General features: G+C 39.0%; 1 protein-coding gene across 1 annotated transcript; it reads right to left on the reverse strand.

Annotated features, from left to right (window-relative positions):
- Nucleotides 1-6,163: 6,163 nt before the first annotated feature.
- On the reverse strand, nt 6,164-12,728 carry LOC137837339 (putative oxidoreductase At4g09670). The gene is made up of 2 exons (XM_068646320.1): nt 12,164-12,728; nt 6,164-7,021 (listed from the first exon to the last, which is right to left on the reverse strand). The coding sequence occupies exons 1-2, from the start codon at nt 12,626-12,628 to the stop codon at nt 6,401-6,403; spliced, it is 1,086 nt and encodes a 361-aa protein (XP_068502421.1). The 5' UTR covers nt 12,629-12,728; the 3' UTR covers nt 6,164-6,400.
- Nucleotides 12,729-25,888: the final 13,160 nt, after the last annotated feature.

A 25,888-nucleotide genomic window follows, 5' to 3' on the forward strand; every position in this document is an offset into this window, starting at 1 on the left:
TAACGAATAAGTGGTAGAATTGTAGGTAAGACTCTAAACTGTTTGGCCCTTTAAATCTATTAGAATAGTTTTGATGACCTTTGGAATTCTAGCTTAAGCAAAACAACATGGTTTAATTGTCTTTTAAAAACCATCTTTAGCAATTTGTGCAAGTTTGTGCATGCATATTTTTCTTGGAAATGGTACATTTTAACACAGATCTTTGCTAGAAGGATGGTAATGTCTTTATGTTGTAGGGGTATAGAGGTATTACATGTAGGGAGTAGACAAACAAGCGAAAGCAAATATCAAAGGAGGCTGATGAATGTTGGTTCATGGTGCCAAAAGGCTTGTTGATGCTGGAAATCTATACCTCCACAGCAAAACATTAAAACAATGTAGATTTGCAAGTATGCAGGAAAGAGATTTGTACTAGGGGTATCATTGAGCAGAGAATGTTTGTAATTAAGCAAAGATGCATACGATAATAGTGGTTTTAATTGGCTAGTCAATATTGAAGCCAATTTTATGGGTTTTGATAGCTTGAGCTCTTCAACTTGCGGTTTTTGTGGTGGCATTGGCGGAAGCATCCATGGATTGAGGTGGAATAAGGCTCTCCTAGGAGTTGTGTAAGCCTTAGAGGTGCATGAAGAGTGTGAAAGTGAGAGAGATTCGGCCAACTCTCTTTGAGGTGCAGTTTTGGAAGATTAAGACCTAAATCCTAAGAGATTTTAGGCAAGGGAGTAAGAATGACACATTTTGGCAGCATTTCATTACTCAAATTAATCTTACAATTTCAACACCCAAGCTCTCCTTATATAGGACTAGGAGGCTGGAAATGAAGAGCCAAACGAAAGGCAAATGTGCACAAAATGAAATGAAGTTGGCGCCTAAATGAGAGCACACATGTGGAGGTAGGTTCTAGAATCCTTCCATGTGTGGAAAGGCCTAGAACTTACGCTCCATGATGTCTATGTGTGAGCTGGACTTTAGTTTAATTAGGCCTAATTAAACTTAAGATTTAGCCTTCTAGGTGCCTCTTTGCATGTTTCAACACAATTACAAAAAGAAATTAAACTATGCTACTTTAAAAACTATTCTACACTAGAGTTTATGACATGTAAAAATGTGTCCTCTTGGCCCCTCTTTGACCATAACTCTAGTGGTTGCCTTATTTTGATATTTAGGTGGTCTTTCAAAGGATTGGTGTTGGGGCCTCTTCCATCATCCCCTCCCTCTTGAAAAGGATTTGTCCTCAAATCCATTGTTTCTTCTTCTTCATGGCTAGGGGGATGGATGTGGCTGGATGGTGTCCATCATCTCCTCCTTCTCGAGAAGATCTATCCTCAGATCTACAGATTTGATCTCGGATAGCAGCCTCTTGCTTCTTCAACTATGCTTGTCCTCCCGGATCAAACGTCCATCTAGGGGAATTATCAAATAAAGCAAATGAGTTAGTTGAAGCAGTTATATAAAAATCCATTTTATGAAGTTGCCATTTTTGTTTTTCTTTTGTTTTTGGCAACTTTTTACAATATTTCTCTTTTGGTCGTTGTATGTATTCTCTAATCCTCTTATGCATTTTAAAATTTTCAATTTTTGTTACTTTTTCCTTAGGCACAAATCCTTTAGGAAATGGTAACAACTCAAAAAGAGAAAGAGGATTAAGCCCACATACAATCTCAAATGTAGAAATATAAGAAGTTTTGTGAACTACTTTATTGTATGCATGCTCATCTCTAGAGTTGTGTTTGCCTTTTATGATTACTCTAGGCATAGTAGAAAGAGCTATGTTTTCAATTTTATTTTGAGCATTCTTTTGAGGATGATAAGAATTGGAAGAGTACAACTTAGTTCCAAGTTTTTCTAAAAGTATCCTCAAAAAATGGTTTTCAAATTTTGGAGCTCTTTTCAATACTATGCTTGGAGATAAACTAGGAAGTCCTATTACTTCTCTAGAGAAGAGCTTATCCATAAAAATGGAATCAATACCTTTTGTTGTCCAAGGAAGCTCTAATATAAAATCTAGGCTTATATCTTCCCATGGAACATTTGCAAAAGGTGAACGAGTATAGAGTTCATGAGACATTGCCTTAGTTGTAGTTTTAAAACAAGAAATACATCTAGGGTAATGTCTTTGAACATCGTTTCTCATGGGTGACCAAAAGAATTTTCCTTTTAAAAACTCTAGAGTTTTATCAACTCTAAATTGGCCCATGAGTTCTCCTTCATGAAGAATTTCTTTTTTATGTGTGAAGGTAGTCTCGTTGGTACGACCATTGAGCATGGAAAATTTAACACTTTGCAATGGTCGTCTCAATAAGACATGACAAGTTTCTTTAGGCACTGCATCACATAAAACTTTATCTTTGTAGGTGCCTATAGATAACTCGACCTTCACTTGTTGGTTATTTTCTATTTTCATATTTTCTTTACTCTCACTAGTTTCTTTTTCTTGGCTACTATTGTTATCTTTGTTCCTTAAGATCATAGATCTTTCATTGGAACAATGAGATGCTAATTGATCATTACCAAGGTATGTAAAACATGGAATTTTTTCTAGCTTGAGTGTGTGAGATATGCTTGGATAGGTTTTGGGAAAGTTCTAGAGATGTTTCTTTTATATGTTCTTCCCCTCTATGGAACTCATCCTTGTCATAAGATACATAGTATGAACTTTGTTTTCGACTTGATTGTTTTCTCAAAATTTGTTTTTCAACTTTAATGCTAAGTTGAATCAAGTCATTTAAATCTCTATAAGGTAAAAGTTCAACTTTGTTTCTTATCTCAAGTTTGAGACCACTTAAAAACCTAGATATGATGGTATGGTTTTCTTCATTAATCCATGCCCTCTTAATATATGACATCATCTTTTGCCAATATTCTTCTACACTCATATTTCTTTGATGAAGTCTTTGGAGCTTGTCCATCAACTTCCTATTATAAAGTGAGGGAATATGGCGACATCTCAAGGCTCCCCTAAGGTCATTCCAATATGTAATGGGAGTATCCTTGTGGAGATGTCTCTCTCTTTTTAGGGCATTCCACCAATATATAGCATCACCTTGAAAACTTAAGGTAGCTAAGGGTACTTTCTTTTCTTCACTCACATGGTTGCAAGCAAACAATTGCTCTACCTTCATCTCCCAATATAGATATGTTTCTACATCTTCTTTTTCATAGAAATGAGGTAGCTCTATCTTAACCTCCTTTAGGTTTTCGTGTCTCTCTTTTCTAGCTCTCCTAGGGGATGGTTGATGATATTTATTTATCCTAAGACTTTCTTCCCCAAAAGAATCATGAATTTGAGAGCACATATTTTTTTTTATTTTTGAGATTTTTCATCCTTTTCTTTAGTCAACTCATTGATTTTGGCTTCAGCTCCAATTGTCTACATGAAAATGATTGAAAGTCCTTAGATAAATGTTTTAAAAGAGATTTAATGGACTTCATATCACTTTCATTAGATTTAGAGGAGTGAGTTGACATGACTAAAGATTTGTGATTAAAAGTATTTTACTTCAAGAAAGAAGAGGAAAGTAGGGAAGGTAGCTTTCCAAGTAAGAGAGGTGAGTCACTAGGACTTCTTAAGTACTAAGTCTTGCCTTAACCAAAAACTATCCCTCAAAAACTTCACACAATTCTTTTTTTTAAGTAAATTACTTAGACTACAATAAGAAATGAAAAATCAAATTTTATGCAAGGAAAACAATGCAAAGCTATTTAACAAACAAAACAATTAAAATCAAAGCTTAAGCAAAAAATTAACGTAAGCAATTTTAATCAAAGCTAAACAAGGATTAACGTAAAACAAACTAGCTAACACAATTAAAAATTGCTAATCTACAAAACTTTAAACTAGACGTTTCCTAGGTGAGGCTTCTTAGACACTTTGAGCCTTTGAAGACACACTCACCGTCTAAACGTGATTAATCCACTAATTAAGCAAAGGTGAAATGTAATTACAACTCAAAGAAATACAAAGATTGAATTGCACAAATTTAATTTCAGCTTGCTAAACTATGCACTCCTTTGGCTTGTACTTGCTCTTCTTTGTTGTGCCCTTCAAAGTGTATGGTTTGTTTTTGGTATTTGTATTTGATGTTGCTCCTTGCCTTGAACCTCTTATGATTTAAGCAATTAATTTCTCCAAAACAGTACCTACTAAATAGAGGTAGACTCTCCTCAAGTCAATTTCCACTTAACAAGCACCAATTGAAATTTATCCACCAACAATATAGAGGTCAAGAAAAGAAAGCAAGAAACAATTAAATTTTAAAAACAACACTACAGCAATTGGATTTAATTATGTGACACAACTAAAAAGAGTTCAGAATGATATTGGACAAGCAAAATAAAAAAAAATAACACTACTGAAAATTTCAGGTTCAGAAAGCGTGACTTGAAAAATTTATGCTGAGCTGGCTATTTTGAATTTGCTTCTGAAAATTTAAACACAAACGATTCAGTCTCTTAGCAAACTTTTGGCGCTGGAATCACACCAAAGACATGCACCAATTAATTGTGATAATTTTTTTCAAAATCACTTTCCAATTACCGCCAATTTTAGCGCCAGAATGCACACTTTTTTTGTGTGATTTATCTTTTTTTTTCTATTTTTCCTTTTCAACTAATTCTTTTTTTCTTCTTTTTCTAACACATCAAACCACTGAAATCCAGAATCTCAGAATTTTTCTTCAACGTATTTAATTTTATAACACAAAACAGCCAGAACAGAATTTGTAAAAACAGAGAAATCCTAATTCTGGAATTAAAAACAGAAAGAGAAACTTCAAAAACAGAATGGAGTGAATGTTATAGGAATTTGTATGGATCTATCATTCAAATATGAACTTAAATTAAAAGGAAAAATGCACCAAAGGAACAAAACAAGTCAGAATTCAAATTAAACACTCAAATCAAAACAAGAAACAAATTAATCAAGAAAAGTACTACTAAGATTTGTTGACATTCTTGGAATTACATGACTAGACAAAACATATAGATTCAGAAAATAAAATGACTCAAGAACATCATACTGCACCGAACAAAGAATTCAAACAAGACTCAAGTAACCTAAAATCAAAACAGCAACACAATTCACCATAGATTCCTACACAAAAAATGAAAATAAGGTGATCAAGAACAATTTGAACAATTTGTACCGATTGAAATGCTTAGAACAACATCTAAATCAATTTAAAAATGTAAAAACAGCAAGACAACATGAACAAGAGATGAACAACATGAAAATAAGAACTCAAACAAAACAAAAATGAAAAGAGACACTTATCTCTTGAAGACCATGGCTCTAGATACCAAATGATAGCTTGAGCTCTTCAACTTGCGGTTTTTGTGGTGGCATTTGCGGATACATCCATGGATTGAGGTGGAATAAAGCTCTCCTAGGAGTTGTGTAAGCCTTAGAGGTGCATGAAGAGTGTGAAAGTGAGAGAGATTCGGCCAACTCTCTTTGAGGTGCAGTTTTGGAAGATTAAGACCTAAATCCTAAGAGATTTTAGGTAAGGGAGTAAGAATGACACATTTTAGCAGCATTTCATTACTCAAATTAATCTTACAATTTCAGCACCCAAGCTCTAGAATCCTTCCATGGCCTAGAACTTACGCTCCATGATGTCTATGTGTGGGCTGAACTTTAGTTTAATTTGGAAATCCTAATTAAACTTAAGATTTAGCCTTCTAGGTGCCTCTTTGCATGTTTCAACACAATTACAAAATTAAATTAAACTATGCTACTTTAAAAACTATTCTACACTAGAGTTTATGACATGTAAAAATGTGTCCTCTTGGCCCCTCTTTGACCATAACTCTAGTGGTTGCCTTATTTTGATATTTAGGTGGCCTTTCAAAGGATTGGTACTGGGGCCTCTTCCATCAGGTTTATTAGCATATTCTAATTTAAGGTGAGAGGTTTTCCAGTTTTATGTATATGAGTATGGCTTGATGTTTCCTTCTGCAATAATTATAGAAATTGTGTAATAAGAAGGGAATTATGTTAGTTCTTTTGGAATCTTTAAACCCATATTGTAGAACTATCTCTTGGAGATATAGGAATGAAAAATAGGTCTGCTTTGATAGTTTTTGTATAAGGGTTGAAACACCCTTAAAATGTTTCTTTAATTCATTTAATTATTTGCTGAAAAAAAAAGAGAAAATAAAAAAATGAAGAGAAAAATTGATTGTTACAATATATTTGAAAGAAATTATAAATTTGTAAGGGTCCCTGCATGCCTCTTTTAAGGAAACAAACACGGCATACATGAGGTAAAATTGTTTATAAAAGAGTATACAGACCCTGCATACCTCTTTTATATACATCTCAGCGATGAACTGCTCAAAATACATAACAGAAATTGTTTTTGTGATGCATTACAAGAACACAGACCTCGGTTCATACACCTCACTCCTGAATCCGAACAAGCTCAAAACCCCTATCAATTGAAGCCTTCACAGCATCCATTACCAGTTGAGTTTTCCTACTAATTGTTGGCCACTTCTTATCGGGTTTTGCATTGTTGAATTTGATATCTGCCACCAAACGGGCAAACTCATTTACCATAAGAGCCTCCTGAGGTATGTCAGTTTTTATTATGTTCTTGTTTGGCTGTGGAACCCACTTTGTAACACCTTCATCGAAACCTGATTCTGTAGCTGCATAAAATGATGCTTCCTTCTCTTCATAAGGGATAACGAAGTCATGTACATGTAGTGTTCCTTTTGTCCCAAAAGCACTTATATCCATTGTTAGGTTGGAAAAGAAGGAGCAATAGAAGGTTGCTACTTTTCCATCTTCCCAGCACAATGTAGCCCCACAAGACAATAGCACCCCAACTTGATTATGCTCAGGATTGCGTGAGGCGATTACAGTTTTTGGTAGTTCATAATTGGCAGCCCACAGTATTGCCCTAAGACAGTACCAACCTGCATCGCCAAGAGCACCAAGAGCATCAAGATCTGGCTTCACACGAATGTCGTTCTCAAGGAAATCGGCACCAGCAGTAAATGTAAAATTAGAGTGAATCTGGGAAAGTAAAAAAGAAACTATGGATGTCAATGCAGAATATGAATGCATACCACACCATTCCCCTCCCCAATACTCTAAATAACATGGCCAAGAGTCTAAGTCTCTAAGAAGTGTCTTATAACTTGTCTTTTCATTCAACAACTTCCATTTAAAGTCCAAACAATATGCATTAGAGTAAAAGTGTGGAAAACAGTATTATAAGGTCATTGGTCACATTATTTAGAGTCCCTTATTTCCCTTATTTACTTACAGGACTGAGATTAAAATCACCGTCACAGAATTTGCGAAGAAATCTATAGAAGTAAAATAAAAAACCCTTTAAAAATAGATGGTCAACAATGTAAGACAATTAGAGAGAACCAGAACAGCTAAGCAAATCAGATTTAGATGAAAAGGTAAAACAGAGAAGGTTTCAAATATGCAACCACAGCAAAAGTAAAAAACCTTATCCCAGTAAGCAAGAGACAGGTATGCAATTCAAAAATAAATTGATAGTCATTAATTGAGACATATTTCTATTGCTACGACGTTTGTACTTCTAAAAAATGTTATGGTTGCCAGAGATATAATCTGTTCATAGTTATGTGTGTATTGGCACTTAATTTTGAATCTGAAATATATTTAATACTCAAAGCCCTAGATACAGTACAGTAACAATACAGTTTATTTGTCAGTTCAACTGGAAAATAAAATTATTTCCTTGGGCCTCTTGTGTACTCTGGCAAGAGATATCAAGGCCCAAAAGGCTACCTAAAATCAACAAATATGGCTATGATACCCTTAATACTGAATAGGCAAGCAACTGCATTTTCAATATCAGACGAACAACAGCACAAAAATGAAGCAGCATTTAGAAGACAAAGAGAAAATGCAAAGCTCTACTTATGCCTTTGATTATGCTTCAAAATTTATGCAATCTTGATCACTCTCAGGTCTCTCAACATGCAAAAAAGTAAAAGTCAAAATGAGATTTAATCAATGAAAAACTATGCCAAAGCTTGCGATCATTGTGAAAGGAGGCCAAAAATCTAATCACTGTCAAAGGTTTAAAAAATTCAAATAATCAGATAATACAAGTATGAAAATTAAATACAAAATCAACTATTGCATCTGAAGCAAAAAATCTTCAACACCTTACATTCACGAGGAAAGTCATCTTCTATCTCATAGGCCTCTAGACTTTATTAATTTATAACTTGTGTCTATTTGTTTAAAGACTAACACTCAATGTTAAAAACTTGAGGTGAAAGCTTATGAATGCCTTCTACAACATCCATTTGCATGGAGATGGACAATGCATAAAACCGTATTATCTGGCCTTAAATTCCACTTATATGTATATCTTTAATTAAGGGTGTTTATCCATTGGATTTTTTAATTCAATTTACACTGGATTAAATTTATATTAAATCCACTTTGTTAATTAGATTAAATTTGATGTGTGATTGACTTGATTGATCTGATGTGTGTATCGATTGGACACAGACCCAACTTGACACAGTTCGTCTTGATCCCACCTGAACCCTACTCGACCCATACCCAGTTGGACTCAACTCGATCTTGGCCCGACTTAACCTAATCTCGATCGAATTCAACCGACCTGGTCCCAACACAACTTGATTTAATGTAGAGCCAAACCAACTCAGCTCGACATAGGAATAGGTCGACTCAACTTGACCTGACATGGATCAACTCAACTTAGTTAAAATGGCCCCAGGGCTTGATGTCTCAACCAAAAATAGGTCCAACTCGACTTGGCCTAACCTGGCCCAATCCATCTTGGTCCCACCTAGGCCCACCTAGACATAGATTTGACCCGACTCGGCTCGACCTACACTAAGCCCGACTAGACTCGATCTTACCTAGGCCTTGCCCAACTCGATTGAAGATGGCCCAACCCAATGTAGGCTCGATGTCACGAGCCAAGAAGGGCCCAACTAGAATTCATCATACTCGACTCGACCTGGGTCCAAGTCAAAACGATTCAACCACATGGGTCGGGGCCGACTCAACTCGACCAACTTGTCTTGACCTTGGCATCTAGCCGACTTAGCTCGATCTAGGCAGCTTGGGCTGCGTCAACTCGACTTGGGCCCAGGCCGATTTGGCTCGACACGTGCTCAAGCTTACTCAACTCAACATAGACCCCCACTGACAAAGCTTGACCTAGGCCTGGGATGACTCACCTTGACTTGTGCCCATGCACACTTAGCTTGACTTGGGCTCGGGCCCACTCAACTTGACCTGGGTTAGGTTGACTCAGCTAGACCTGGGTTGGGTGAACTCTACTTAACCAAGGTTGGGCCAACTCAATTCGACCTAGGCCTAGGTCAACTCGACTCGAATTAGGCCAAGGCCCAATTAGCTTTATCTAGGCCCAGACTGACTTTACTCGACTTGGGCCCAACCAACTTGAATCGACCTGGGTTTGGACTGATTCAACTTATTTGGAGCCTAGGCTAAGTCAACTCAACCTGGGTCTAAGATGGACTTGAGCCCGGGCTTACTCTAACTAGATTAGACCTAGGCCGACTCAACAAAATCTGGGTTTTGGCCAACTTAACTCGATGTGTGTCCAAGCTGAATCAACTTGACCTAGGCATGGTTCGACTGGACTCGACCTAGGCCTAGGTTAAGTCAACTTGACTTGGGTCCAAGTTGAATCAACTCGGCCTTCTCCTGGGCCGACTTGACTCGATCTGTCTCCGAACCTACTTTACTTGACCTATGCTCGACCCGGTGCTACATTACTTGGTCCTGACTCAACTTACCATTTTATAAGTTGAAACGATACCTTGATTTTGGATTTTTAAAATCCAAAATATTATCAAATCCAAATCTAATTAAATGGATTGGATTAAAAATCCAAAAATATGGATTTGGATTACATAAATTCATTTAAATAGACTTAAAGTAATATGGATTTGGATAATTATGGATTGGATTTGACAATTTGGATCTTTTGCCCATCCTTATCTTTAATCTTTCTAAGTACTTCAAGCACCTAAGACTATCGATATTCCAAGTGTCACCATATATTGCCTTAATTTATTCTTTTTCTTGATCTGGCATAACATTTTTATGATTTTCCTACGATTTATACTTCAATGAAAGAGTCTTATAGTACTCTTATCAGACTCGAGAGTCTACTAAGACTCAAGAGTTTACTCATACTCGTGGAAGGTCTATAAACATGACTCGTAACAAGTCTCTTCATATAAAAATTTAATAAAAATATATTCATATACAATTTCATATCATTTTACAATTTTTTTTTACCGTGTTGAAACATCAAATCAATAAAGAATAATATAATCTCAATCCCAATCTTATTTCAGCAATTTTAAATTAAAAAAAATCCCAAATCTGCTTAAAAATAACTCCCAACCCTAAACCCAATCAGGTTAAAAATCCCCAAACCCAATCTAAAAATAACCCAACCCAACCAACTTAAAAACCCCCTACCCAACCTAAAAATAACTCCCAACCCTAAACCCAATCAAGTTAAAAATCACCACACCCAACCTAAAAATAACCCAACCCAATCAAGTTAAAAATCTCCAACCCAACTTAAAAATAACTCCCAACCCAAAATCTAACATTTCCCCAATTAACCCACGAAACCCACAGCCAAAATGAAGAGGCGACGGCACGACGATGCACGACAATAGCGAGGCGCAGTGCGGTGAGGCACAACGATAGCGAGGCACAGTGACAATCAAGCGTGACGATGACATCTCAGTCCTTTTGGGTTTTTTTTTTCATAACTCGTTCACAAGGCCTCGAACTTGCAAATTTGCACCAAGTTCAGCGAGTCTGTCCGAGTTTACACAGAGTTTGTCAAAATACAAGTTCACTCACGGGTTTACTCGCGAAGCACCAGTTGACTCAAACTCAAACGGGTTTATGGGTGAACCCACGAGTTTGATAACCTCGCCCTTACTTTAAATAATGTCTTACTCAAATTAATGAGTTTTATAATACTTACTTCAAATAATGACTTACTCTAATTAATGAGTTTTATAATACTCTTACTTCAAATAATGTCTTACTCTATCTATTGCTTATCCATGGTTATCAAACTCGCAAGTCAACTCGTTGACTCGTCCGAGTTTACGTGTCCACTTGGCCTTACTGAGTTAACTCGGTAATAGACTCGTTTTTTGGGTAAATTCGGTAGACTCGACGCAGACTCGGTGAAATCGGGGTGGACTCGCAACTCTGGTCCGAGTTGGCGAGTCCAACTGGAACCCCAAAACGGTGTCGTTTTGAATGGGGAAATTAAATGAAACCAACTGACCTTAGGGTTTCGCGTTTCATTGTCGGTTGCGTTTGCGTCTTCTGTGGACTGCGTCTTCTTCCGTGGAGTGCGGAATTTAGGGTGATGTTTACATTTATAAGTTTAATATTTGAATTTTTTAATTTTTTTATTAAATTATAATTTTTTTATTAAAATATGCTTATGGATAGAGTAAGACATTATTTAAAGTAAGATTATAATAAGACTCTATTATTGAACTAAACTAAAAAATGATTTTAAAAAAATAGCCAAGAATAAAAAGTAATTTTCTATCTTGAAAAACATTAACAAAAAGATAAGACCATGGTTGTCAAACTCACAAGTCAACGGAACTCCCACGACTCGTGGGAGTTCCGTAGACTCGACTCGTAGGATTGAGTCATAGACTCGTCTACTTTCAACCCGCAACCACTACAACCCATCCCCATCTAAGAGTCTACTTTCAACTCGCAACCACTGCAACCTGTCACCAGCTGTAACCCGTGACCACCTGCAACCCGCAACCACCGCACGATCCACCTGTAACCCACGACCACCTCGAACACCGCAACCATAGCACGAACCACCTGCAACTCGCGCACTCCACCACAGAAGAAGACGCAAACCCTAAACCCTAAATTATTTCATATTTTAAAAAAAAAAACATATCATGCCATAGGTGATATCAATGAATGTTTAATCGGTGTTTAATAAAATAATAACATTTTTATGGTTATAGTTCATCTAACCCAAAATATTTCATATTTTAAAATAAAAATTGTTGTGTCATTGGTGTTTGATAAAAAAAGCTGAAGAATAAAGCCAAGAAAAGCAATATTGAATTCAAAACAGGTTCATACCGATCTGAGCTGGCCAAAACGGTTTACATCGGAGAGAAACTCCTTCATCTTCGAGGTGCGGGGGTGGTGCATCCACATGGTACCGTCCATGAGCTGCACCCCATTGGATTCGCACGCCGCAATTATCTCATCAAATTCGGCAACATTAAGAGCAACTGGCTTCTCAAGCAGCACGTGCTTCTTCTTGCTGGCGGCGAGCACGGCCCAGCGCACGTGCAGGCTGGTGGGGAGTGGCAGGTAGACTACGTCGACCTCGGGGTCGTCGAGGACGGCCTCATAGGAGCCGTACACCTTGGCGCCGGCAGGAAATCCGTTAGCGGCGGCGAAGGCGCGGGCCTTGTCGAGGGAGCGGCTCCCGACGGCGTGCAGGACGGCATTAGGCGCGAGCGCGACGGCGCGGGAGACCTTGCGCGCAATTTGGGCGCAGCCGATGAAGCCGAAACGGATTTTGGTGGTTTCCGCCATTTGGAGAGTTGGAGTGTGGAACAAACGGAGGAAGACGAAAGGGTTTTGGAGCGAGGCAGTGGTGTCTCTGACTGTACTGACTTATTTAGTGGATAAGGGTTGTCTGCCGTTTAAAAAAAGACAAATGTTTATTTAATAATAAATATTAATATTTTAATTATTTATAAAAAGGCAATTGTTTCCTGCACCCAATCAATTTTGACTGACACCCGACAAAATTTTAAAATCTCATTTTGCCCTTGTCTTCTTTATTAAGAAAAATGGTGAAAACTGAATATTGGCCTCCAGATGCACAAGTATGAAAGGGATTGTTGTTCATTCCAGATATAGAAATCTGTGTAAAAAATTAAGATTTTCAATTTAATATTTCGAACATATATATCCGTAAGACAAAGATGAATTCCAAACGTAAATGACCGTAAGTGGAAAATGGATTCTGGATAAATTTATCCAAATATAAGCAGTGCAGTGCAAACAAGCTTACTTCCGAACATAGGCATCCACAGTAAAAAAATCACACTTCCGGATACCACAAATATGGAACCAACAAAATGATGTCCGGATAACCATATTCGTAGGTCATTAAGCAATTCCGACTAAAAATATCCGGAACGCCTAGGTAAAGAGAAAACTAATCATAATGTGTGTCGTCTTCTCCGGTGACTTTGTTTTTCCGGTGGCTTCGTTGTTTGTCGCCGTCTAACTCCCTCACACATGATGCCGCTTCAATCACCACAACAATAGACGTCGCTCCTCCTCAGTGAAGGTGAAGCGTCACTGCCTCGGTGAACGGAGAATGCTACCACAGGGAGAACGCGCATAGAGAAGAATGAAAACGACGGTGGGTGGTTGTTGTGTAGGTGTTGGGTGCCTGGATTGGGTGTCTGGATTGGGTGCACATCCTTAACCTAATTTTCATTTCATTAAGGATATTTTAGTCTTTTCATAAGGATGATTGGGTGCCGGCCAAAATTGATTGGGTGTAGGGAGAATATGCCTTATAAAAATTTATAATTTGTTAATTATAAAAACATTTAACTTTTTATGTTCTTTATATTTTCATTAAAAAAAATTCTTTTTTATATTTTTTTATAAATATTAATATTTATTGTATTTTGACGTTTATTGTTAAAATATGGTATGTTTTAAGAAATTACACCCTACCCAGTGTTACTACGAGCCTATGCAGTTCCAGATTTAACTGTGCATGCAGTTAACCAATGCATAAGTGTTTCAAAATTTGAAAAACAACATATGCATCTTTAACCATCCATGTCATAGTTACTTCTCCCTTAACCCTCACAAATCAACAATAAAAAATTAGAAAAATGTTACTTTCACTATTATACTTAAACACATGCATTTATAATTTTTAAAACTTCTTCAATTTATTATTTAACCTATATTCCAATAAAAGATTTTTTTTTACTTTATAATTTAATTAACTAATTACTATACCAAAGCAAGTGTTTTTATAATGTATGAAAAATATATATGTTTTTAGTATATGCTTTAATATTATACATACATCAGGTCACGTTGAAATATACGAAATTATTTATTAAATATTATGATTTTTAATATTAATTTATTTAAATATAACAAAATAAGAAAAAATAAGCTAAATTTGTTAACACTTAATGAATGTTTAATTGATTAATTAACTTACATGTAATGTAATCTAAGGTATACCCTGAAATTTTACTCAAATGTAAGATATGTATATGAAATTAATTTAATTAACCCCCAAATATTATTAATATGCATACTCTCAAAATTTATATTGATTTCTAAAGAAAATTAAATATTAGGTTCACTTTCATATACAACCATAGTGACCTATAATATAATTGTTCCCGCTGGTTGACCTAACTATCTTTGTGCGTATCTGATAACTTCGCATCCAAGAACCCTCTGCTCCCACGTCCCTTTTCTCCGATGGAAACACTTGAAAACAAAGAGACAAAGGGCGCCCTCGCGGCCGTTTGCACTCCGACGATCAAGTCAGTCTTTTGGGCAATGAACACCAAACTCTAACTCTGAGAGCATTGTGTGTGTGTTCTCTCTCACTCTGTGTTGCTTCTCTCAGAAATGCGTAATGTGTACTAGTGAAGCGTAACGTGTTCTAAAACGTACCTGGTTATGTCTGTTGTCACCCTTATATACCTTTCCGTGTGTTTGTCCTTCTGTTTGATTGTGACTTAAGCATCCTATAGGCGCGTCTTAGCAACACTAACACCCAGACTTAGGGTCATCTAGTGTGTAAGACTACCCTGCCGAAGTGCTACTGGGGCGAGATGACTGCTTGGATGCCAACTCATGCACCCAATCTCTGAGTCATCCGCCCTGGGAGTTCCCTGCCTTACTCATGTTCCATGCATGCAAATCACCCCTAGGACGTGACCCTCACGAGTCGTCTCTTTCCCAGTGGCTCTTTAACGGTGGTGCGTACTACCGCGCCCCTACAGCCCATGCACGGGTCCCTCGTGATCTGGGCCTCTCCTTACTGACAACTGGGGTGTGGCTTTGAAAACCACCTTTCTTTTTCCATTTTTACTGTTGAGATGCCAATGCCCGAGGACTCCACGCCTTGCTTTGGTGTCGCCCCCTCCTCGGCTCTCTTACTCGCGAGCCTAACGAGTCTCCTTCCTGTCCTACTGTACTTTCCAGTGGACCTCTCCTTCGGGGTCCCACCGCGTTGACTTTGGTCAACGCCCGAGTCCGAGGACCGGTCGGTACACAAGCCCCCCAGTCTCGAGCTGTCAACTTGTTCAGCGAAGAGACTATGGTCTCACCCTACCGACAAACGTGGCTTCCTGTGACAGGACGTGCACAGTGCACTGAAGTGACGCCTTCTTGTTCATGTTGTAATCAACACACACGTGTCTTAATCACGTGGCTGGGACTTAACGTCGCTTGCACTTCTCAAGTTTTCATTAAGTCTTTCAAAAACCTGCGTTTCATGCACTGTTCCATCACTTGAAACTTCTCTTGCACTCTTCATCTTCTTCCTCGAGCTCTTTGGTTTCTTCTTTCGCAAAAACCAAAACTTTCGCTCATCAAACATCAAAGGTATGCTTTTTCTCCATTGATTGCTCTTTATTTCTAATTTCACGCATTGATAACTGCCTGGGACTATTTATATTTCCACGTTTCGAGTCTTCTTCTGCATCTTCTTCATTCTTCTGTTTTCTGGGTTTTTCGACGAGAGTAGGGTTTATTGGGTTTTTTTAGTTTCACACCATAGTTTCCCCTTGTTGAACCTTTGCTTTCTTCTTTTCCTTGTTTTTCTTAGCTTTCTTCATCATGGCACGAACAAAAGTCACTGCCAACCCTCATCCTCCTAGCGTCAACTATAAGCCCTTGTACCCCTGGGCTTCCGATGACCTCCTCGTTGAAACCTCCTCCTTCACCTCTCTCGCTGACTGGAGGGCACACCTGGACAGCGAACCTGATTTCAAGGGTAGAGCGTTCGGGAGAGAGTGTGATGCTTACATCTCGGTTCGTCCCTGTGTAGAGGGCAAACCCGTTTGCGTGGACAACCGCTCCAACAATGGTGAACCATTCTTTTTCTTCTATCAAACCGTCTTCAAGCGCATTAGGCAGCGCCTCCCTTTCAATAGCTTTGAAAGGGAACTATTAACTGAGATAAACGTCGCCCCTGCCCAACTACATCCCAATAGTTGGGCCTTCATCAGGGCCTTCTCCATTCTCTGTAACTACTTGGTCATGCCCCCTCCGTAGACGTTTTCCTTCATTTCTTTGAAGCCAAAAATCCTGGGAAAAACCTCTGGGTTAGCTTCAGCGGGGTGACAGGGAGAGTGATCCTTACCCTATTCCAGCAGTCATACAAAGGGTTTAAAGGAAAATTCTTCAGGGTGTGTTGCTCCGAGCACGACCGCACCGCCCTTGATGGATTCCCGTTATATTGGGTGGGGAAGCTAAAGCTCAAGAAGGCCAAGACCTTGGATGAGCTCTCTTCAGCTGATCGCGGGCTACGCCAAGTTTTGGCCAGCATGGGGGTGATCTTCAACACCACAGAGCTCATTAAGAACGAATACAGCCCAACTGGGCTTGCTGGTTATATTGGTATAGGAATCCTTTCTTAATCTTCCTTATGCATCACTCTGTTTATTGTTCTTTTGTATTTATTAGCTTACACTTGTACTGGTTTTCTGGTTCTCCCTGCTTTCTTAGTTCTTATCTCTTCTTTCTTTGGTGCAAGCATGATGCTAAACGCAGAGAAGCGGGCCAGTTGGTTGAGGTTCTATCTATCCATGATGACCCTCTGCGAACACCTGAAATAGAGAGACAAATGGGCGTCCTCGCGGCCGTTTGCACTCCGACGCTCAAGTCAGTTATGGTAGAAAACACCGTGACACTTCTCGTCGCAGAACACCAACAACTCAGTGCTCAAAGAAGTGCGTAACTGAATTCTCTCTTTCTTTGGTCTCTTGTGTGTAAAGTGTGAAAACGTACCTTAGTCTGTTTGTAGCAAAGCCTTATATACCTTTGTCTGTGTTTCTGCCACGTGTCTACCTCTGACTTAAGCTTATCTATGGGTGCAGCCTCACGACACTGTAGCCCAAACTTAGGGAAATCCCAATATGTAAGACCATTCTCCCAGAGTGCATCCCGCGCGAGGGTGACTACTTGGGTGTCAACTCATGCGCCCATCCTCTGAGTCATCCGCCTTAGGGGCTCTTTGCCTTCCTCACGTACCATGCATGCGAATCGCCTCCTGGGACGTGACCCTCTCATGGGTCGTCTCTGCCCCGGGGGCTTTCTAACGGTGGTGCGTACTTGCCGCGTCTCTACACTCTATGCACGGGTCCCTTGTGAGTGGGGCTTCTCCTTTCTGGTGCTGGAGGTGTGGCTTGAAAACCACCTTTCCTCACCTTCTATTACTGTTTGGGGACCGAGGCCCGAGGCCTCCACGTCCCTACCGTGCCGCCTCCTACTGTGTCGCCTCCTCCACGGTCGCTCCTACCCGTGGGTATCGTGGGGGGACACCCTTCTAGCACAGGCACATTCCTGGTACCAAACCCAGTCAACGCCAAAGGCCGGTCAACGCCCGAGGTCGGTCAACGCTCGAGGCCGGTCAACTCCCTTGCTTACTTCATAGCGCCCCTAATGGGTCCCACTATGTTGACTTTGGTCAACGCCCGAGGACGGGTCGGTACACAAGCCCCCCAGTCTTGAGTTGACAACTGCTCAGCGAAAAGACTAAGGCCCCGCCCTACCGTCCAACGTGACATTCTATGACAAGACACTATGTGCTATGAAGTGACACTTTCTACTCATGCGGTAATCCATAAACACGTGGCCAATCGCACGACCATGACTTAATGCCTCTTGCACTTCTTAAGTTTACGTTAAACCTTTTGAAAATGCGCGCTTTAGACACTGTTCCATCATTTACGCGAACGATTGCACTCTTCATCTTCTTTCCCAAGCTTTCTCTGATCCCTCTTTGCAAAACTGAGACTTTCGTTGCTCAAACATCAAAGGTATGATTTTTATGCATTGATGGCTCTTTACTCTTGATTTCATGCGTTGATATTACTGCCTTTGACTGTTTAGATTCTCGCATTTACGTTTTTCTTCGCGTTTCTTCGTTCACCTGTTTTATGAAATTTCTCGCGTGGGTAGGGTTTTTCTGCGTTTTCTCCCTAGTTTCACATCATAGCCTTGTTTGCTAAACCTTTGTTCTTCTTATTCCCAACTTCCTTTGTTGTACCATGGCGAGAAAAACCACCGCTAATCCTCCTTCTCCCAACGTCAACTACAAACCCCTCTATCCCTGGGCCTCCGACGAGCTCCTCGCGGAAACCTCCACCCTGACCTCCTTTCTGACTGGAGAGCCCATCTGGACAGCGAGCCTAGCTGTAAGGGTAGAGCATTCGGGAGAAGGCACGATGCCTACATCTTTGTTTGCCCCTACACAATGGGCGAACCTGTCTGTGTTGATAACCGTTCAAACGGTGGGGAACCGTTCTTCTTCTTTTATCAAATAGTGTTCAAACGCGTTGGACAACGCCTCCCTTTCACCAGTTTCGAGAGGGAACTTCTTACCGAGATTAACGTGGCCCCGGCCCAGCTGCACCCTAACAGTTGGACCTTCATCAGGGCCTTCAGCATCCTCTGCAATCATTTCGGCCACTCCCCCTCCATGGACGTCTTCTTGCATTTCTTCGAAGCTAAGAGCCCCGAGAAGAACCTCTGGGTCAGCTTCAGTGGGATAGCTGGAAGGATCATCTTGACCCTCTTTCAACAATCCTACAAAGGATTTAGGGGAAAGTTCTTCAGGGTATGCAGTTCTGAAGTCGACCCCACAGCCTTAGACGGCTTCCCCCTGTACTGGGTAGGAGAGCTGGAGCTGAAAAAGGCCAAGACCTTGAACGAGTTATCCTCAGCTGACCGCGAGGTGTGCCAGGTCCTGGCAAGCTTGGGGGTGGTCTTCAACACCGTTGAGCTGATCAAGCACGAATATGAGTCTGCTACACTCACCAGCTGCATTGGTATGGGAATAATCCCTTCCCTACCTTCTTCAAGCACTAACTCTGTTCATACTTCCTCTTGCTTGTTTTGTGATTCATTCTTATGCTGATTGTCTTGACTTTTATGGCATGCTTAACTCACAATACTTTCTCTTTGGTACAAACATGGTGTTGGATGCTGAGAAGCGGACAAGACTCCAGTCTTGTCCATTCGTGGCAATACCTCTGCTGGTGGAGCTGGTACCTCCACACACTCGGCCCCTGCCGCCCCCTACCACTTCTCCAATCTCTCTCCGCTCAAGCCACACCAACACCTGCCTCACCACTACCAAACCCACAACCTGCATCTCCACAAACCACACAGAACCCCCTTCCTTCTCACAACACCCCACTCCCTACTTCTCAAATCCCGATCGCGGCTATCCCCTTAGTCATGGTCAAGACTTCTCCTTTACTAGCCCCCCTAGAGAAAAACAAAGGGGTGGTAATAGTTCCTTCAGATGAAGAGGAAGACTCTGCAGAGGGCCCTGTCTTCAAGAGAAGAAGGACCACTATGGTGGCTGCATCCCACTCTTCTTCTGACAAAAATGTTGAATCTCTGAGGGACCACCCCCCAGCGCCTCCACGCCCCCAAACTACCTTGCTCTCGAGGAGGGAGCTGAAACTGCTCCAGAGCCCACCCTTGCTGATGTGAATGTAACTACAAGAACACATGATTCTTGACATTCTTAGGAACAACTTGAGCTGGATTTGAAAGGCACTTCTCTTTAGAATTGGATCAATGTTCTAATTCAAGAACTCACCAAAACTTAGCACCAACCAAGACTCATATGGAAGTCCATGTATTGTCAAATTGAATCAAAACACAAAGAAAGAAGAACAAGAATTAAAGCTGGACAGAATTTAAAAGCTAGCTACTGAACCAAATAGAATTAAAGGAAACAATGTTGGAAACACAAAATTAAACGGTAGAAAAGAAGTAAAACTCTAGGAATCAAACTACCGAATGGAAAAATGAAGAAAAAGGAAGAAGAACACTTATAGGAAGATGCTTGCTGGATTTTGAGAATTGGAAGAAGCCATTCACGCCACTTGGAACCTTGAACCAAGATAAGTGATGGAGTGCCACCACTTGAAGCTCACCATAGCTCACAAGATAAGGCAAAGAAGAGGAAGACTCAAAACTCACAAATTCTCTCCAAATTTGAGTATAGTCTCTCTACTATATAATTCCAATCTGAATTGTGAAGGACCTAAGCCCTCCTTTTATAGGAGTAAGGGCTGGTCATTTACATAGCTTATTCCCTAAGCTACCCAAAAAAACTCCTAAGATCACACCCCCCTTACTAAGCTCACTCCCCAAGCTTCTAGAATTTGCTAAACTAAAGCCTAAAGATGCTTTTACAAAAAAAGGTGTCTCATGTTTCCCTCTAAGCACCTTTCTAAACATTATTCTATATTATTTACAATTTAAAAGAAACTATAAAGAGAGATATTTAATATGAAGCCTATTATTTGAGAGTTTGTAGACTTCTTTATCTTTAGGCTTGATCTTCTCTTTGACTTCATTTAATTTGTGAGAAGACTAGAAGGAAGAACTTCAAATGTGTAGGTGAAAATCCTCTTCCTTCATTAATAAAATCCTCTCCTAGTGGATATCCATCATACTCCCCGAGTTGGAGAGAATTCGTCCACGAATTCAGTACTCCTGCATAAAACAAAGTCAGTTTGCTTTTATATAAGAGAAGACAAGAAGAAATGGGCAAACATGACTTATCACTTTGAAATGTTGGGAGTTCAGAAAAAGATGGTCTATACACAGACCATGTTGGAAAAGATTGTTTAGGAATGATATTATTTGGTAAAATAGGAGATATGAAAAAATCATCCTTAACATTCTTTATCCAATATGGTGTGGAAGTAGGAACCTTAGGTAATGAAAATGACAAAGAAGAAGAAGACCTTGTAGGTGTAGCACGAGTCAACAAAAGTGATTTAGTTGAGAAGGTATTAAGACTCGGTTTATCATGTACTTCAATTTCCTTTTCATTTTCTTTTTGAGTTTCTTTGGGATTGGTCCTATATGCTAGACGATGTGGTAAAGAAACCCTGGGCATTAAGTCTATTTGGTGTTCAATCCCTCTTAGAGGTGGTAAGCCTTTAGGAGGATCTTGAATCACATCTTCATAGTCCTTTACCAAATTGTCCAAACATGTGGGACTATCCTTAGCCGACTCACAGTCAATAGTCCTAGGAATAGCTAAAAAAATAGGCTTTTGAGTAACTATTACCCTTTTAACTTGTTGTGTGGACATGAGAAGGCTTCTCTTGGAACTTTTTATATCATTTTCTTTCTCTCTTTTTTCTCTCATTTTAACTTGGTCCTCATTTACTTCCTTTGGAGAGAGAGACTTAAGAGTGACTTTGTGCCCATGGAAGTGAAAAGAAATTTTGTTGGTAAAGCCATCATGAAAAACTTTTCTATCAAATTGCCATGGCCTACCTAAAAGTATATGAGTAGCTTCCATTGGAACAACATCACACAAGACCTCATCTTTATATTTGCCAATGGAAAATGTAATGAGGACTTGTTTGTTCACTACTATCTCACCCACCTCACTCAACCATTGTAACTTGTAGGGCTTGGCATGAGAGATGGTAGGCAATCCAAGTTTGTCTACCACTCTTGTGCTTGCCACATTCGCACAACTCCCCCCATCCACAATCAAAGAGCATACTCTATCACTAATAAGACACCTTGAATGAAATATATTTTCTCTTTGAGTTTCATCAAAAGGTTTTAACACTTGTCCAAGCATGCGTCTTATTACTAATAGGTCACCCTCATGTGGGCTTTCACTTTCACTCTCACTTGGGGATCTAGAAGGTGAGGAATGTCTAGAAGATTCGGACCCATGCTCACTACTATCTACCCCATCATGCATATACATAGCTCGTTTAGAAGGGCAATTAGAAGCAATATGTCCATAGCTTAAACATTTAAAACACTTCTTACTAGACGTTTTAGGTGGTGATTTAGGCCTAGAATTGGAAGTGGAAGGCTTAGACTCTCTAGGTTTGAAAGTAGAGTCCTTAGAAGGGATATTTGAAAAAGAGTTATTTTTATTTTTCCAAGAAGAGTGGTAGTAGTTATCCTTAGAAGAATTTTTGAAAGCATTTTTCCTTGCAAGTTGATTTTCAATTTTGCTAGCAAGGTGCACCACATTTTCCAAAGAAGAATATTCTTGTAACTCTACCACGTCTTGAATGTCCCTTCGAAGGCCACTCACAAACCTAGCTATCTTAGCTTCATCACTCTCATCCATATTAACCCGAATTAAAAGCGTGTCTAGTTGTTTAAAGTAATCATCCACACTTAGCGCGCCTTGATGAAACCGTTGGAGTTTCAACATAAGGTCTTTCCTAAAGTGTGGGGGTACGAATCTAGCGCGTAAACATGCTTTCAAATCGTTCCAAGAGACCACGGGCGGCCTCTTGTGTAGGTCAATGTCCATGAGGTATTGATGCCACCATTGCATGGCATAGTCCAAAAATTCTAAAGAAGCTAACTTAACCCTATGCTCATCCCTAACCCCATTTACATCAAAAATTTGGTCCACCTTAGCCTCCCATCCTAAGTATACATTGGGATCACTTTCACCACTAAAACTAGGAAGTTTTACATTAGGAGAACAAGGGCCAGCCACATGTTGGCGCCTCTCTTCATGGTGATGATGTCTTGGCCTTGGATTATCTTCATAATAGCCATGGGAGTGTCTTGAAGAATGCCGACTAGGAGGAGGAGTTCTTCTCTCACGGTTGTGATGCATTTCTTCTCGGTTTAACTCCAAACTTTGGAGCCGTGCTTCCATCTTCCTAATCACCTCAAGATAGTGAGCATTGGATTGCTTGGCATTCTTTAAGTCTTCATAAAGGGCTGCCTTTTGTGGTGAACACGGTTTGGAGGACTCTCCACTAGAGAAATGAGCCATGAGCAGAAAATACACAAAAACAGAAAACAAAATAGTGAAAGAAACTTGTTAAACAATTAAAAACAGTGAGATATAGGTTGCTGGAAAATGCCCAAGAAAGCACTCAAACCACTCTAAGAAAATATTATGTCCTCAAGCAAGCCTTGCTTGTGAAATGGAGTAGCTTCAAGTGAAATATGTCACAGCAAACCAACTTACTTAAGAACAAGTCTCCACACAACTTTTAAGAAGAACAAAAAGACAAGCAAGAAAAAAGTGTAAACAATAAAAGCTAAACCAAAAAACAGAGAGTAATGTATGACAAACTAGAAAGAATATGAATGAAAGACAATTAAGAAAATAAGGAACTCAATGAATAAAGAAGGCACACAAAAAGAGTCCTAAAGAAAAGTGCTAGAGTAGATTAAAGAAAACAGAAAACAGCTACTGCAATTTTTTTTTTTTAAAACAAACTGTGCTATGTTTACAGATTTAAATGTACCGATTGAAAGCGAACTGGAATGTGAAAAATTAACCACAGAGACTTCAATGTCTTAACCCAAAAATGGCACTAGAATGAGGTCAAAACAGTAAGCCAATTGAGAGAAATAAATTTTTCAAAATTGCTGCCCAATTACCGTATTCTTTTCGGCAGTATGGTACACTTTTCGTATTTTATTTATCATTTTTTGTGTACTTGGAATTTTTGAATGATTCTTTTTTCTATGCTTTTGTAACACTTTGAAGTATGTAAATCCAAATTTTCACAAATTTCCTATGAGCCAATTAATTGCAGTAAATTGAAAACAGTAGCACGTTTGTAAGAAAACAGAGGAGCCTATTTAGGAATGAAAAACAGTATGATGAACTAGCAAAGACATAATGGAAATTGTGTAAAGGAACTTGTATAGAATGAAAATACAAGCATGAACTCAAATCTAAAAATGAAAATGCACAAAGGATCAAGCAATAAACTCAAAAAACAGAAAGTAAACCAAAGCAAGAAACAATTAAAGCAATAAAAGTACTACTAGAAGTAATGACAATTATGGAATAACATGACTAAGACAAAACTTGACATGATTACAAAATTAAAAGACATATAACAAGATATAACCACAAGTGAAAGGAAGCTTAAGGTCAGCTCTAGGAAGGAGAATGTCATTCCAAAAGAGCAGCCATACTCATATGAACAATGAGTGCTAGAATCCTTTTCACAAACACATGGTGTAACAAAAGAAAACAGCAAGAAAACTCAAAATAAATCCTAATACAGAATGGTAAACAACTTGAATTAAAGAGCTCTTGAAATGTAAAGTGCAATACAAATCAAAATTTAAGCAACAACAAGCCTAGACTCTAGATACCACATGATGTGAATGTAACTACAAGAACACATGATTCTTGACATTCTTAGGAACAACTTGAGCTGGATTTGAAAGGCACTTCACATTAGAATTGGATCAATGTTCTAATTCAAGAACTCACCAAAACTTAGCACCAACCAAGACTCATATGGAAGTCCATGTATTGTCAAATTGAATCAAAACACAAGGAAAGAAGAACAAGAATTAAAGTTGGACAGAATTTAAAAGCTAGCTACTGAACCAAATAGAATTAAAGGAAACAATGTTGGAAACACAAAATTAAACGGTAGAAAAGAAGTAAAACTCTAGGAATCAAACTACCGAATGGAAAAATGAAGAAAAAGGAAGAAGAACACTTATAGGAAGATGCTTGCTGGATTTTGAGAATTGGAAGAAGCCATTCACGCCACTTGGAACCTTGAACCAAGATAAGTGATGGAGTGCCACCACTTGAAGCTCACCATAGCTCACAAGATAAGGCAAAGAAGAGGAAGACTCAAAACTCACAAATTCTCTCCAAATTTGAGTATAGTCTCTCTACTATATAATTCCAATCTGAATTGTGAAGGACCTAAGCCCTCCTTTTATAGGAGTAAGGGCTGGTCATTTACATAGCTTATTCCCTAAGCTACCCAAAAAAACTCCTAAGATCACACCCCCCTTACTAAGCTCACTCCCCAAGCTTCTAGAATTTGCTAAACTAAAGCCTAAAGATGCTTTTACAAAAAAAGGTGTCTCATGTTTCCCTCTAAGCACCTTTCTAAACATTATTCTATATTATTTACAATTTAAAAGAAACTATAAAGAGAGATATTTAATATGAAGCCTATTATTTGAGAGTTTGTAGACTTCTTTATCTTTAGGCTTGATCTTCTCTTTGACTTCATTTAATTTGTGAGAAGACTAGAAGGAAGAACTTCAAATGTGTAGGTGAAAATCCTCTTCCTTCATTAATAAAATCCTCTCCTAGTGGATATCCATCATACTCCCCGAGTTGGAGAGAATTCGTCCACGAATTCAGTACTCCTGCATAAAACAAAGTCAGTTTGCTTTTATATAAGAGAAGACAAGAAGAAATGGGCAAACATGACTTATCACTTTGAAATGTTGGGAGTTCAGAAAAAGATGGTCTATACACAGACCATGTTGGAAAAGATTGTTTAGGAATGATATTATTTGGTAAAATAGGAGATATGAAAAAATCATCCTTAACATTCTTTATCCAATATGGTGTGGAAGTAGGAACCTTAGGTAATGAAAATGACAAAGAAGAAGAAGACCTTGTAGGTGTAGCACGAGTCAACAAAAGTGATTTAGTTGAGAAGGTATTAAGACTCGGTTTATCATGTACTTCAATTTCCTTTTCATTTTCTTTTTGAGTTTCTTTGGGATTGGTCCTATATGCTAGACGATGTGGTAAAG

Source organism: Phaseolus vulgaris, chromosome 4 (genome assembly GCF_051622355.1).
Source record: "Phaseolus vulgaris cultivar YP4 chromosome 4, ASM5162235v1, whole genome shotgun sequence".
NCBI lineage: Eukaryota > Viridiplantae > Streptophyta > Magnoliopsida > Fabales > Fabaceae > Phaseolus > Phaseolus vulgaris.